Raw genomic sequence first — 15562 nt, 5'->3', positions numbered from 1 at the left:
ACATCATCTTTAAATGTTAAGTACCCTTATTTTTTTGTTCAGATGTAAATTTGCTTTTACTTATATTTTAATGGATAGTATAACATTACGTTTCAATTAAAAATTAAACTCCTTCTTCGACTCAATTATTTTTAGAGGGGTGGCCGACCACTGAGTGCTGAATTCTTATGCATTTCCAATAGTCGGCCATGGCAGATTGATCACTGGTTCTATACTGTTTGGTTGATATACCCAGAAGTCGACTACGTCTTTAATATGGATTTTCTAATGTTCATCAAATATTAATTAAAATAAAGTATTGACACAACGGCAATTTTGGTGTTTTGGGAAAAAAATTCCCTTTTCTAACGTTATTTCTTTTAAAGAAAATGTTTAAACTTTCTGCCAAAACTATTTTTGAAAAAGTGGTGTTATTTCATCATTTTTTTTGCCTCTAATGTTGATTTTAACTTAGAATTCTTGAAAACTGGTGTTGTAAATTTAGTCCATCGTTGCGTTTAGAATGAATGTTCTATTACTTAAAATGTCATTATCAAATAGTGATTTATAGTCTTTCTTATCAAACCATCTTACGTTTATGGTTTGATTTTACTAAGGCTATTTATTTCAAATATTGGTAACACTTTTTTCCATAACCAAATATATATTTCCTTGGGTTTTCTTCTCTAGGAAATCAAAATTTATTTCTTTTTTAAAATAATGCTGACTTAGCTTCAAAATTGCATTACGTGGCTACTAATTCCCTTTTAGTTTATTCATCGTTTGCTAATATTCTTGTTGAAGGATGTATGATTATCTTCATGACACCCCAAATGTCTGAATTTCAATTTACCTACATACAGGTTCGTTTTTTGGGAAATCAATGAGGGGGGGGGGCAATTGACCCTTCTGGATTTTTACAATTTCAAATCAACTGAATTCATATCCTTTGCCCCCACCCCACCACCCTCCGCTGAAAAACTTTAAAAATACGGATGAGCCTACATAATTCATTTTACTGCAGTTCATTCACAACGAAGTACCATTATTTTTGTGATAAATTTCGCTTTAAACGTGACCTCGATTGCTAATCTTTTAAGTAAAAGGGTTTTTACTTTTATTGTTTTGAGGTGAAATTATTTCCAAAACTACAATTTTAATTTTGTACTCTGTATGTTGTAGTTTCGTTCTAATGAACATAGACTAGCCAAATGTCAATCATATCGATCAATAATTCGCTCTTTATCGGTCATGAATTCTATCAACTCTTTCGTTCAGTCTTAATGTTAACATAAACAGTTAACACTGAAACCTGTTTGTACCAGGGCGGGAAAGGGGGGGGGGAGTCCAAAATCTCATGTCTTAGAAGCTTTCAAAATGCCCCCCCCCCCCCAAAAAAAAATCCGGGTTAACTCGGGTTCACCTCATTTATCAATTTTTTTCTTTCGCAGCATATAATATCTTTTTAGTCAATGACCAAGAACAGGGGTTCCCAAACTTTCAGGCTGTGCAGCCCTTTTGAAGACTGACATGAGGTCACCCCCCCCCCTCTCCCTGGCAAAATGGGACTGTCCAAAATCAGCGACGTGGCAAATGTGGTGCACCACGGGCCATAGATGACAGAGGCGAACGACGGTTGCGGAGATGTGTTCGGGCAGATAGACGGGTTACCGTTAAGCAACTGACCACCAAAATGAACCAAGGGGCTACCAAAAGTGTCTCCCAAACTACTATTCAGCGAACTTTGCTGCGTCTGGGCCTCCGAAGCAGACGCCTGGTTCGTGCACCTATGCTGACTGCTGTTCATCGACGACGAAGGCTAGAATTTGCACGCCAGTACAGCAGCTGGACGTCCACTGAGTGGCGACAGGTAGCGTTTTCAGATGAATCGCGTTTTATGCTCCATCGGACAGATGGACCGTTGGCGTATAAGGCGTGAAACCTCTAAAAGGAACCACCCTGCTACCATTGCCGGAACGGTCCAAGCTGGAGGCGGGAGCATTATGGTCTAGGGAATGTTTTCCTGGCGTTCTCTGGGTTCACTGATCATTGTGGAAGACACGATGGATCAATACAAGTACGCTTCTGTCCTTGCGGACCATGTCCACCCCTACATGCGCAGTTTTTCCTCAGGATGATGGCATCTTCCAGCAGGACAATACGAGGTGCCATACAGCTGCCAGTGTACGTGCGTGTTTCGAAGAGCACCAGGATGAGTTTACCGTCCTCCCCTGACCAGCAAACTCACCTGACTTAAACCCAATCGAGCATCTGTGGGACCATCTCGATCGATTTGTTCGCGCCATGGATCCTCAACCGCGTAATCTATCGCAGCTGGCCACGGCATTAGAGTCGGCATGGCTCAACATCCCAGAGAACAGGGACCTAAGTGACTCTCTTCCTGCACGTCTCGCAGCAGTCCGCTCTGTGAAAGGTGGTTATTCTGGCTTTTGACAGATGGTCACATTTATGTGACTGGACTGTGTATTACAAAACAACTTTTATTATAAAACACATTGTTCTTTCTTTGTGTACTGTGAATAAAAATAAATCCAAATTGTTTACTTTGAGAAATGTAAGTTGTCTTAACTATTTCACTTTGCCCCACATTTTCCCTACATTATTCTATAACACTTTCAGTGGCTAAAATATTGCTAAATAAACATACTTCGAAACTTTAATAATTTTTTCTTGTACATTAACAAGGAGGGAGGGGGGGTTGCGAATAACTGTCTTTACGTACAGGTGTAGACGATTCATATACTAACTATGTAGGGTTAAAAAAATTCGTAGGGTTTAAATATCTTTTTAGTCAATGACCTAGAACAGGGGTTCCCAAACTTTCAGGCTCTGCAGCCCCTTTGAAGACTGACATGAGGTCACCCCCCCTCTCCCTCCGTAGGTGCTTAATACAAGCAATCTAATTGGAAACTGGAGCTGATATGGATAGTTGAAAAACAAGTAAATAAGGAAAAATCTAGATAGTTTCACACGCAAAATTTAACTCAACTGTTCAAAAGCTTTATTTTGAACAGCTTATTACTAGAACATATGAAATCCAAGATGAAAAGAAGTATATAAAAATTTTTGAGGTAATTTAGGATCCAAGTGAGATTGCGTACACATTAGTCACTTTCACAACATTAATGAGAGGGTTGAATTTATTTTATTTGATATACCCTAACGATCCCCCCCCCCGTCGCCTTGATATTCTTTTGCCCCCCCCCTGATGTAGAAGATAAATAATGATAAAAAAAATATTGCATGAAATGCGTATTCAAACTGATTGCTGTTTAGAAGATAAATATAAAGATAAACGTTATGAAGACATCCAGAATGCAAAATTCTTTCGTAATTACTGGAATAATTATTTTTTTAATTACACTGCTGTGCTGTAAATTTCGCATTCAATTTTGTTCAAATTTATTCACTTACACCTCATTAGAGCAACGAAAACGAAACTGCCGACTACTGGCTCATGCATGGCCGAGCACTGGTTTTCTATGGCCGAACTACTAGAGTATTTTCTCGTATTAACAATAGCTTGGTTTTTAAAAGAAAAATATTTTTATTCCAGAAACAAGTTAGTGAATCATGATCAAAAAGGTACAGCCTAAAGGTTTGCATTGCTTTTTGTTGTATTGATAGCTGAAATTTATAGGTTAACACAACTCAACAACTGATCTCTTAAATGGCCAACTACTGGAGCTTTTACTCTATATATTGGCTAAACAAGGGTTTCTTTTCGTAAAGCTTAGATTTTGCTTACATTTTTGCGAATCCAACACTCTGAAAAGAAATAGATTTTAACTGAAAACTTGTGCGAAACTCCCCGTCAGTGCTCCAATAGCAGAAGTCTTGATTTGCCAAACGCTACTTCTGCCCTCCCCATTTCCAATGCGCTTGATATCAATGGAGAAGCAAACTATCTCGGCAAATTCTTCTGAAAAACTAAGTATTTTTAAAAAATATACCTGTTATGTCTGAAAAAAGACAGATTCTTTTTTCTTTTCAAACATAATTAATTCAAAGAATTAATGTAATGCGTACGTACGGAGAAAACCACCAAAGAGACACAGCAAACAGCTATTTCAAAGCTACAGGGGAATATCTTCATCAGTACAAAAATTTTTAACGTGAAAAAACAAAATTTTGCGTAATTCAACACTGCGCTGCGATAATATCAGTCGGCGATGCTATGTGGTGCTAATATTTCGTCTTTCAAAGTAAACAATTAGAAAGCATACTTAAAAAAAACTATATGCTACAAAACTACTTCACTAACTGACATAATCGAGCTATCATTTGAAATAAATAAAACAAGTTTAAATATTGAGACAAAAAGTCTTTGCTCTATTAAATACGATAGAAGGAAAATACGTTAATGCTTTCCCATCAGGAGGGTTGGATCAATCATATGACATTTTCATAATATTTGTCCTTTCGTAAAAACTTGCTGTCCAGATGGAACGGAAACATGCTTTTTATTTTCAATCAGAGTTCCGGGCTTTAGATTTATTGATTGAAGGTTTATTAACGGAAGCTAATAAACCTAACTCCTGTTCGCAATCAAGTGTGCATAATATATGGAATTCAAAGTGTCAAAATATCCTTTTCGATATTGATCGAAAATCGTAGCGACTATCTTAAATGAAGTACAGGTAATGTTTGTTTATTTACTGTATTTGTTAATTGGATTTATTTGTTTCATTTACCAAACTACTTATTTTATATTTATTTGCTTTATTTTATTTATTGTGTAGTATTTCTAGCATTAATACCCTATTTGAAATTTCGCCAGGTAAGAAAAGAATTATTCTAGTGGAAGCTTTACAACAAATTATATATGTTTGGTTCAGGGATAAAGAACTTTTTCTGTTATCTGACGTAGAAAGCAATGGTGGGGAAATGGGACAGGTTAAATATTTAAGTTACTCAACCTTATTAAAAATGGGAGGCATCTAACTTATTCTCGGCAAACTACCTGTTGAAGAAGATCTAATGATTGTTTTTATCAGTTGACCTTTATCAAGGGTGTCCACCAAGGGGCACATAGGGGTTCATGACGCAGTATGCGTAATTGAAATTTTTAGGGGGGGGGGGGTTCAAGGTGTATTTTTCCTCCTTTTTTTTCGGGTGGTGGGGCTTATTTTTGGGGTCTTGGTGGCATTTAGGCTGGGGTTGTAAGTCCTCTTGAGGGTGATGGGCACCCCTGCCTTTATAGTGAATGTTGTGTATATTTACGTTCATTTACTAGTTTGGAATTCCATTACTGCTGCTTTGCTACAAAAATAAATTTCCTTTTCACATAAAATTGGTCACTACTCAAGATTCACTTACACAGTTGTACAACAAATGTGGACCGGAACAGAAACCAAAATGGTCCATTACGAAAAAATTTTGCAGCATACCCACTTTTCATGTGAGAAGTGCAAACTGATTTGAATGTCCGCCAGGCTTTCTTTTCTGCTTATGACATTTTATTTTCAAGCTCTTCATCATAGAAGATTTCTTTATTTAAGCGGCTAATATAAATCCCTTATTTGCTTTGGCGTCGATTAATTTTTTGAATTAGTTCCTGAGATGTAAGAAATTCACTCCGTTTCTTACCAGAGCGGTTTATGAAAATATTTTGATAAACCGAGTTTAATGTGCAAGGGTGAAACAGAAGTACGTTGGGGATTCGCAAGTGACTCATGAGAAGCGTTTCTGGTGCCAGGAATGAAACGTTTTCTTTTGAGGTCACTGTTTAGAGGCGGCTACAAATTTATCAAAAAATGCGTAAAATGTGAATTTTTGGGAAAATGGTGTATGATATGAAAACAATAATTCTGATTCATTATTTTCAGCTAAAAATATACAACAAACGCGTATTATCGCCGAAAGGACATTTTTCATGTTTCGTAGTATTATTTCTCATTGGCGATCCGAAACTGGAAAATTTACGATTTTACCATTGTAAAAATTCTCTAATACCGTGTCATCGTTTTCTATTTACTGAAAGTATTTCATACATCAATGGCAACTTAGAAAAATAACTAAATTGAAATGCATCATCATTTTAAACAAACAAAATAACTACTAGCAAAGACAACCACTTAGCATGTATTAAGAGATTCACATCTTTGTCAACAAAAACTTCGAGCGAAACATACTTTTCGACTGTTCAAAAATAAGAATTCAATACGAGAATCAAGCAGAAAATGCTATTCGAGAATTTTTAATAAAATGTTCTACTATCCATGTTTTAAATAATTTTTCAAACATTTCTTTTTAATGTGTTTAATTACTAAATAACTCCTTCATGAAACTCGTGAACGAAAACTATACTTTTCTTGCTTTTCTTCCAATTGCTGAATATTTTAAATATGAGCTTAACATTAAAGCCAAACGAGCTGATGTGTACATCACATGACTTCCTTTTACTGCAATTTTAATGTCATTTTCCCATTATTGGCAATTTTAATGTGATTCAATAGTTTACTCTCTAAATATCACTACCAGTGGCCAAATTAAAACCAGATTTAAAAAAAAAAAAAACCTCCAAATTTGGCGACAAAACTTGGCAACCAAAAAACTGGCGATAAATCGCCAAGTGTCCGCCAAATTATAACACCACTTGAGCATCCATTGAAATTAACAAAGATTTCCCCACAAAAAGGGGCGAAAGACCCCTTTAGAAACACCCGAATGCAAACAAAAAGGGAGCTGCACAGCTAGACCCCACTAGGAGTCTACGTACCAAATTTCAACTTTCTAGGACATACCGTTCTTGAGTTATGCGACATACATCCGCATATAAGCACATACATACATGCGTACATACGGACGTTACTAGAAAAGTCGTTGTAATTAACTCGGGGAATGTCAAAATGGATATTTCGGGTGTTTATACGTTCTTAGGCACTTATCCGTGTGTGGTCGGGTTGAAAAAAGAAACTCAAGATTAATTGCGGGGTGAGCAAAATGGAAATTAAGGCCGAATTTTGAGTGAAATTTTTTTCGCGAATACAGTACTTCCTTTTTTTGTAAAAGGAAATAAAAATGTAACTTTCAATCACCAGAATACGGCATCACGCACGTTTTATAGCTTTCAATATGATTATCGAAAATACATATCGTGAATTGCCAAAAAAAAAAAAAGCTTTTTATAACAGTTTTGTCAAAATATTTTTTTAATCTACGTGAAAATGCATACCCAGTGACACTGCATACATATCAGTAAGTAAACATTAATTTGTTGATGTAGAAATTTTTTCTGAAGTTTTAATTTGAATATCACTAAAAGAAAGTAGTAAAATTATATTATAAAATGTGAAAATTACTAAAGAAAAGGGGTGAAATTATGTTATGAAATAACTATTCAAAGTCAATTTACTAATAGCCAATGATATTGTTTTCGTATCAGAAATAAAACATTTATTTATGGACGCAGAACATTTTTTTCTCAAGTTTTAGTTTGAAAATTATTAAAGAAAAGTACTAAAATTACATTATAAAATAACTATTCAACATTATTTTGTCAGTAGACAATGACACTGTGTTCTTATTAGCAAGAAAACATTAATTTATTTCTGCAGAACATTTTTTTTCTCGCGATTCGGTTTGCAAATTAAGTAGTAAAATCATAACATGAAATAACCACTCAGCATCAAGTTGGAAAGAAATATATACATTTCCAACCGAACCAAATAGGCTTCGCACAATTTCTTCCAAACCCAAGAACTCTTTTTCTAAAAAAGCCTTCAAAAAACCCCAATCAATGCGATCTCATTCACCTGCCAACCGGTTGCTCTCTTCGAGAAGTAAACAACCAAAGATCCCATTTGAAAATTCCACTCTTTAAATCAAAATCTTGAGTTTTTAAGCGTTATGAAAGCTTTATATGATCCAAACTTCACTCAGTTTCTCAAAAACCCTTTGAAGCCCAAGTAAATTACGAAGGATCTCGGAATCTTCTATCCATACACCCCTTTGGGTTCTACCCGATTCTCCTTTCTGTCTAATCCGGACTTTCATCTTTTCAAAGCATCACATCTTACCTGCTCATCCACATGCTTTGCAGCACAAGTGTCTTCTACTTCCGCCATGACGAATCAGACACTTTTCTGACGAAAAATTTTAATTCTTAGCCTTGAATTGGAAATGTAGCGATGCTAGATTTAAACTACAGTAAATAGGAGCGTCAAGATTTTACTTCATACTCGAATGGTCTGCCTCGGATATATGCATTTAGCATAGGGGGAAGGAGCTGCGACGAGCGCCCTCTCTTGATATAAATTCGAAGCCGAAAAGGATGCTAAGAGAGGGAGCTTCATGAATGGGCTAAGACACTTCAACAAAAATGAGGGACTAGGCTTTTTAATGTTTAAAAAAGTTTTCATCAGAAAAACTGATTGTGTTTCACAAGTAATTAACATAAAAGATAGATGATAGCTTTGAGAAAAAACTTTCAAGCTTAATGCAAAATTGAATGTTAAATGTTTTGAAAATAGTAATAAAAAAACTGTATAAAAGTTGTTTCTATGAAAAGGCAGATGATGTTTTTGAGAAGTTTGGATGAATGAATAATATGCTTTAATTGAAAGCAGATTTTTAGCTTCACAAATGACAAGCATGAAAGATATTTCTCTTATAAACAGATATAGCTTTGAGAAAACAACTTCCGGATCTAGGCTCTCTACTTCACTGCAAAATAGACTGAAAGGTGTTCTGAAAAATGTTAATAAAAGTATCGTAAAAGATGCTTCCATAAAAAAGCGGGTGATATTTTTGAGAAGAAATTTCGGTGAGTGGACTATGAAACTTTAAAGGAAAATATATAATTTGCTTCACAAGTGACAAGCGCAAAGCCGCTATTATAAAGAAATGATAGCTTTGAGGAAAAACTTTCGTATCTAAACTTTCGTACGTCAATGAAAAACAGATTGTTTGGTATTTTAAAAAACATTAATAAAAAACACAGCTAAAAAGATACTTTTAGTAAATGCGAATGATAAATTTGCGAAGAAAATTTAGTAAAACGACTTCGATACTTTAATAGATTGTTAACGAACTTGAGAAAACATTAACCCCGTACAAAATTCATTCTGCAAAAGTGTACAAAATTCATTCCCCAGTGCCCCCGTTTTTATGTAGGCACATGTATTTGAGGGAGGGAGAAACTAATTGCACGTTTTGGTGTCTAAAAACCGTTTACTTTCACAAAATAAAGAATAAGAGAAAAAATAAAAAAATATTACGTTCAAAAGCTTTGGGAATAGTTTTACTGTTAGTGGCTCTATGCAAATGATAGTAAAGTAGAACTCCAATTATCCGAACTCCAACTATCCGAATCGCTGATTATCCGAATCGCTTTCAGAGTTTCAGAAGGAAACAAAATGAAGGATAAACCGCACAGCGATACGCAAAATGAAGATTGTGTCTAAGTGCGCTATTAGCCTTCTCCCCGTAAACTCAGTCAAACAGCTTACTTTGAACGAGATGTTTAGCAAGCAATGACATTCATTTGCTGTACCATAAAACATATTATTCTAATGCACAGCCCTTGTAAGTACGCTTAGCATGAAAAGTGTTGCTCTATTTGATTAATTAAAAGCTTATTTTCTTTGAAAGTAGTTTTTCTTTCTCATTTTCAACATGCATGCATTAATTGATTGAAATAGAACTCTTTTTCAGAAAAATACAATTATCCGAGCTTTTGATTATCCGAATGGGGTCCGGTAACAAGGATTTCGGTCCGGATTCGGATAATTTGAGTTTTACTGTATTTTGGAAGAACGTCTAATACGCCCGGGGTAGTTAGCGTCCCGGCTGGGCAAGGTCTATATCACTCAAAGAGTTAACTAAAGGAATTCATTACGTTATGCAACTTACAACCGTTGTAGGTGCTTTTTGAAACTGGACGGTGTTCTCTATTTCGGAAATAGTAGCCAAAATAACTTCGTATCATATTAATGCAATAAGAGATGCTTTATATAAAAATTAGGCACATATTGCCGTTATAGTAATCGCAAAAATCAACTAGTATGTATATTCCAAGAAACTGATAGTGCTGAATATGCTTCGGTGAAAAGGTTGATGGAAAATGTGTCAACCCATGGTATGTCGAAATGATAATGCCTCAGAAATAGGTTCTGATAATTGTATGTCAAAAGTATAACAAACTTTCGAAATTTGGATGATGAAGAAGATTAAAGAAATTGAAATTTCTTATAGAAATCAGATAGTGAAATTGGGCGTAGGTTGTTGAAATCAAAGAAATATATTATTTAAACGCTTGTGCGCGTGTGTGTGTGCTCAAACTTTGGGTAATTGCCCAAGTAAGAGACAAAAATTTGCATACTTAAAAGAAACTGAAATATCTGAAAAATATAAGAATTGAATATGCTGCTAAAGTTGCTCGGAGAAATGACATACTTGGACGATGATAAATAGTAGATAAATACAGGATGATGCAGAGAAAAAGGGGCAGGGGACTTTTATCATCTGAATAAAACCAAGTAGAAAAACATTTTTTTCATAGTAATTGATACCTTAAAACTTGTCATTTAAGAAATGGAAGAATGGAGTTGATCATTTTTCAGAAACTACGCCCTTTAGATGGTGTCTTCCTGTACGAATACAGTCATTAAATCTGCTGTTGAGATTCCTCACTGACAGTTTCAACATTAAAGAAAGAATAGAGTGAACTTCATTCTGAATTCTTTCTTTTAACAACCAAGAACTCTGGATGAGTTAAAAAAGAATTCAGGATGAAATTTAAATCTATCCAGCTGAGATATTGCACTGGTCTGTGACGAATCTCAAGAGCAGAAGCAGATTTCAAGAATGTGTTCGTACAGACAGTCGCTCTTTAAAGACCGTATTCTTTCAAAAATTGATTATTTTCGTCAATCGTTCTTAAGTAGCAAGTATTAAGTTTCACTTACTATGAATATTACCCCCCCCCCCCCATCGTTCTTGGTTTCATTGGATTATTAAAAAAGTTCCCGTTTGCTGTTATCCTGTACCTTCGAAAATTTTAGTGTTTCAGCCATGGAAGATTTGCTTTAAGGTAGCTATATTTGTGTAATAGTTGAATGAAAAGTTGCCTTTTTTTAGTTAACAAAAACCAAAGAATAAACCTTTTATTAAAGATGTCACGTCGAGTGAAAACCGCAACTGAGTCACTCGTCAAAACGATTTGAGTGTAATAGTTGAATAAAAAGTTTTCTTCTTTTCAATTTCAGTTCGTTTTTCCAATACTAAGAAAATCAGAATGAGCTTTAAATTATGGAAATGCAGCAGTAACGACTTCATCGTAAATATGTCCAGGGCTGGATTAAAACAATATATATATATATATATATATATATATATATATATATATATATATATATATAGTTAACCAATCTATCAGAAACTTGGTTACGATTAGCACAAAAGCCCTCGTTCAGTAGCATAGTCGATAAAGCCGATTATCCTAGTTCGAATCCCGGCAAGCCACGGATGTTATTAATCGAAATTGTAATACTTCTTCCGATCATGTACTTTTGGATCAGATCCGACTTTGAGATTTAGGTCTTCCAGCGATCAGCAGAGGCGCTTCAAACTTGTCTTGTTTAGCGAAATATAAGTGCACAAAATAGTCGGCCGCTTCGTTTACAGAGTACTAAAAGCTAGAACTACAAAACAGTCTTATCTCTATCCATTCTCAAAATTTTTTCTTTGATCCGTCCTCCTTAGTTGCAATCGAACAATGATGACATTGTCTGAAAAATATTTTCCTGAGTGTGACGGCTCAAAACTCAATATGAATCTCATAACACAATTTATTATCGATCACTGGTGGTGGAAATAGTCTGTGATGTAAATTAAAGAATCTCCCGACAGCCATGACACTTGAGGTGATTTGGTATGTACAGATAAGAAGTAACTGCAGATTAATTAGAGGTTAATTGCCCTCCTTCATTATGCTTAGTTTAAGCATGATCGTAAATTTGCCAGAACACGGGCGATAGAAGATAGAAAGCCTATCTAGTTTTAGTTCAAAAACAAAACAAAGAAACTCGAAGAAAAAAGTATTTACTAAAAACTTATATTACTTGGATTCTATAAGGTTTAAACTTACATATGTTTTAAAAAGAACGGTTTCGTGATATTTATTTATAAAAAAAAAGTTACACTTTTATTGATTTTTGTAAATATATAGTTAATATGATTTGGTGAGTTTTAAATAGGTATTTCAATAGTAAACGATATAAATAGAGGAAAAAGTAAATCAAGGTGTAAATTTAAAACCTTTGTCGGTTTTGAAAAACAGATAATCACTTTCAATGTATGTAGCTAAAACACCATTGTATTACATTACAACATAAAATTGATTGTACTTTTTCAAATGCTTTGGACCGTGAGTAACCTAATGAATGAGGCAGGGGACTCGGAATCAGATGGTTTCGGATTCGGTGCCAGACGTCGCCAAATACGTAACGAGTGCTCGTTAAATCCTTAGGTCGGAAAGTCTTGTGATTGGACGCTATGAGTTGCCATGGGTGCAGAGTTCCTGCAAATTTTCGCTCGCATTCAGAAATAAGCTTAAATTATGGAGGCGATGCTGCCGCCCTCTTTCGAGGCCAAATTTGGAGTCCTCCCCTTTTGTGGGCCTTGCTTTCTTTATAGCCTCTCCTTAAAATCCTTACTCGATACACGTGTGTGTCTCAACACATGCATTGACCTTGACATGTGTACTAACACGTATGCTCCAGAGAGAATTGAAATCATGTGTAGACATTTTTTTAGCCTAATGCTTCTGCCCCTTGGTGTAGTGTTAATAAAATAATAGTGAAATTTGAGAATTATATAAACAAATGAGGGATTTTATGACTGAAATCTTGAGTCTAATGAGGCATTTGTTTGGTTTGTGATTTATTTTAATTAATGCATGCTAAGACATGTGAAACTTTTAAATCATAATATTAATTTAAAACAAAAAGTATGACTGCAATTTACATTTCTGTGCAAAAAAAAAATGTTTGTTAAGTTTTATAATAGATGACACACATTTTTTTTTCTTTCTTTAAACTTAAATACTTAAATTGCAATGCAATGAACTCAAGAAGAGTTTAAAAACTGTCTCCCAGCAAAATTGCCTAAAACCTTTTTCTGCTTTTATTATATTTTCAAAATGAGTTTCCATTTCTTAAATTCGGACGTGAAGCGAAAAGAAAGGTCAAAAGTATTTTGAAACTTTCAACTGATACACTAGAAAGATTTTGAGAAAGAAAAATAAAGCAACGAACTTTTTTTAAACAAAGAGAACAAGAAAATTCGACACGGGAATCACTTTAAAAAGTCCTGAAAAGTTAAACATTTTTACAGTGCTTCCAAACTAGATTACGTGCAATAAGACATCAGTTTTCAGAATAAAAGTTTATTAGATTAATTGGTAGCTAAGGATTTTACTATAACGTCTTTTTATTTTAATGAAGGCCCAGTTTCATGATGCAGCGATCACTGAGAACAGAACATGAAACTGCAGTGAAGTTGGGTAGATGAAACCTTTCGAGCTGTAAACTTTCTTTTAGACACAAGAAATTATCAAGTATAGTACCAACGGAACACTAAATAAAGAGATAAATTGTAAGTAAGGATAAAACAGAATGAAATGTATTCTATTTTATTTCTTTATTTTTTACATCAGTGAAAAATCAAGCTGGACGAAATAGAATGACCTAATAAAACATTTGCTTTGATGATTTTTTTTTTTTTTTTTTTGAAGTGGTCTACACATTTTTAACTTTTGAATCTCACCTTTTCTGTTTCTATTACACATATATCTAACATTAGGTAGGTTGGTTTATTTGATTTTAATGGCGCAAGAGCCCTCTTGAGGGCTATACTGCGCCAAAAGATTTTGTACTATTTCTTTTTCATTCAAGAATAAAGTCAGGAAATAGTAAAAGTAAGCATATTTTGAAGCAAAAGGCATAAAACTTCAAGTACAACATTAGGATCTCAGAAGGACAAAATGAGGGTGGTTTATTGCTTCTCTGGAATTCAAGACTATGTAGGGGAGACTGGGGATGGTTGGCTATAGGGGCAGGTAGTCTAAGCAACAATAACTCGTCATCATCGCGTGATTTTCATCAACTAATCACGAACGTCGATGCCTCCCCGCGACCCGCGAACTTGTGCGAAGTGACCGCGGCAATCGCGAGGCGTTCGTAAGTGAGATCACATGTTGTGTTTTTGGTCTCGGTAAGTAATTTTTTTTCGTTCGTACTTTTTTTGTTATTGTGCCTATAAATCTGTTAGAAACAATGTTGTTCTTATGCCAAATTAAAATACAATAGTTCTATTGTATATAACACGGTATTGCTTCTTTGTTAATGCCAGAGTTTGCATATGATGAGCAGGTAAAATTCAAAATGGCTCAGGGGCTGGTTGACAAACTTTGTTCGGGGTAGGTAATTGATTAACGATTTATTATAATAATTCAAATAACACTTTAGGTTGGAACAGAAAGTATTCAAAGAATTAATCTTACTTATTGTTATTTTTAAGTTTTTTTTAATCTTTAAAATAAGAGAATTAAAAATTGTTACATTTATCAAAGTTCTTTGTGAACGGAGAATGGATCTCAAATTTAAGTTTGTTTATATTAAATAAAAGTTCATATCATTTAGTTTATTTTGGTGTTTTATTTTATACAAATCCTCTTTATTTAAATTAATTCCCAGCTAAAAAAAATCTGCAGAAAATCTTTTTAAAAAATTTGCAGAAAATTTAAGCATATTTGGAACATGCTTTCTAAAGAAAATCTGCAGATTTTATCTGTAGATTTTTTGCAGAAAGCGTGTTCCAAATATGCTCAAATTTTCTGCAGATTTTTTCTGCAGATTTTGTGATGAATGCATGTTTCAAATATGCTTAAATATTCTGCAGAAAATCTGTAGATAAACTGCAAAAAATGTACCCAGCAAATTAAAAATAGTAGATAACAATTAATAACAAATGAAATTAATGCAATAAAAATACGAAAACATTTTTAATTTTAAGTTTCGACATTTCTTTAATAAAAATGAGTAAATTCACTGCAGAGTGGTGTTTCATGTTTGTTTAATAAAACATATAATTAAAACTTGAACTACTCCTCCAAAATGAAAATTTAAATTTTATTAAATTGGAGCTTATATAAATTGAAATAATTAAACCAAATTTGTCACAAAAATACATCGCTATGATTGTAAAATTATTATAAAGTTTCAAGACGAAATAATAAATAGAACTATTTGTAAAAATTAAAAAATTCGAAAAATTCCTCCAAATCGACCACGTGGTGGAAAGTAATTAAGTTAATTAGGCTGGTTATTATTGAGACATCGTAACACAATTTTTTTATTAATAGATATTGACAACGTAAATGTTCGTTCAAAATTTTAAGTCAATCGGTGAAAAAGTTAAAATTTCAAAAATTAAAAACCTCCGATTAGGCATAACATTTTAAACTAACCCTAATATACTATACAGTTATTAAATAAAAGTTAATTTAATCAAATAATAATTGATGAATTTTAAAGTGTCTTACCTTTTTGCGAACCGA

At 34.0% G+C, this 15562-nt stretch overlaps 1 protein-coding gene across 1 annotated transcript in view; it reads right to left on the bottom strand.

The window, feature by feature from the left end:
- The window catches only part of LOC129219329 (uncharacterized protein ZK1073.1-like), a 276015-nt gene extending 267839 nt beyond the window's left edge, over positions 1–8176 (bottom strand). The window contains exon 1 of the mRNA XM_054853685.1: positions 8022–8176. Within this exon, the coding sequence (XP_054709660.1) occupies positions 8022–8069 (48 nt within the window). The 5' untranslated portion in view covers positions 8070–8176. The remainder of the gene's footprint in view (positions 1–8021) is intronic.
- Between the last annotated feature and the right edge of the window lie 7386 nt (positions 8177–15562).

The sequence above is a fragment of the Uloborus diversus genome, chromosome 3 (genome assembly GCF_026930045.1).
Source record: "Uloborus diversus isolate 005 chromosome 3, Udiv.v.3.1, whole genome shotgun sequence".
In the NCBI taxonomy this organism is placed as follows: domain Eukaryota; kingdom Metazoa; phylum Arthropoda; class Arachnida; order Araneae; family Uloboridae; genus Uloborus; species Uloborus diversus.
The sequence above is the reverse complement of the archived record's forward strand: the minus strand, read 5'-3'. Positions and strand labels throughout refer to the sequence as shown.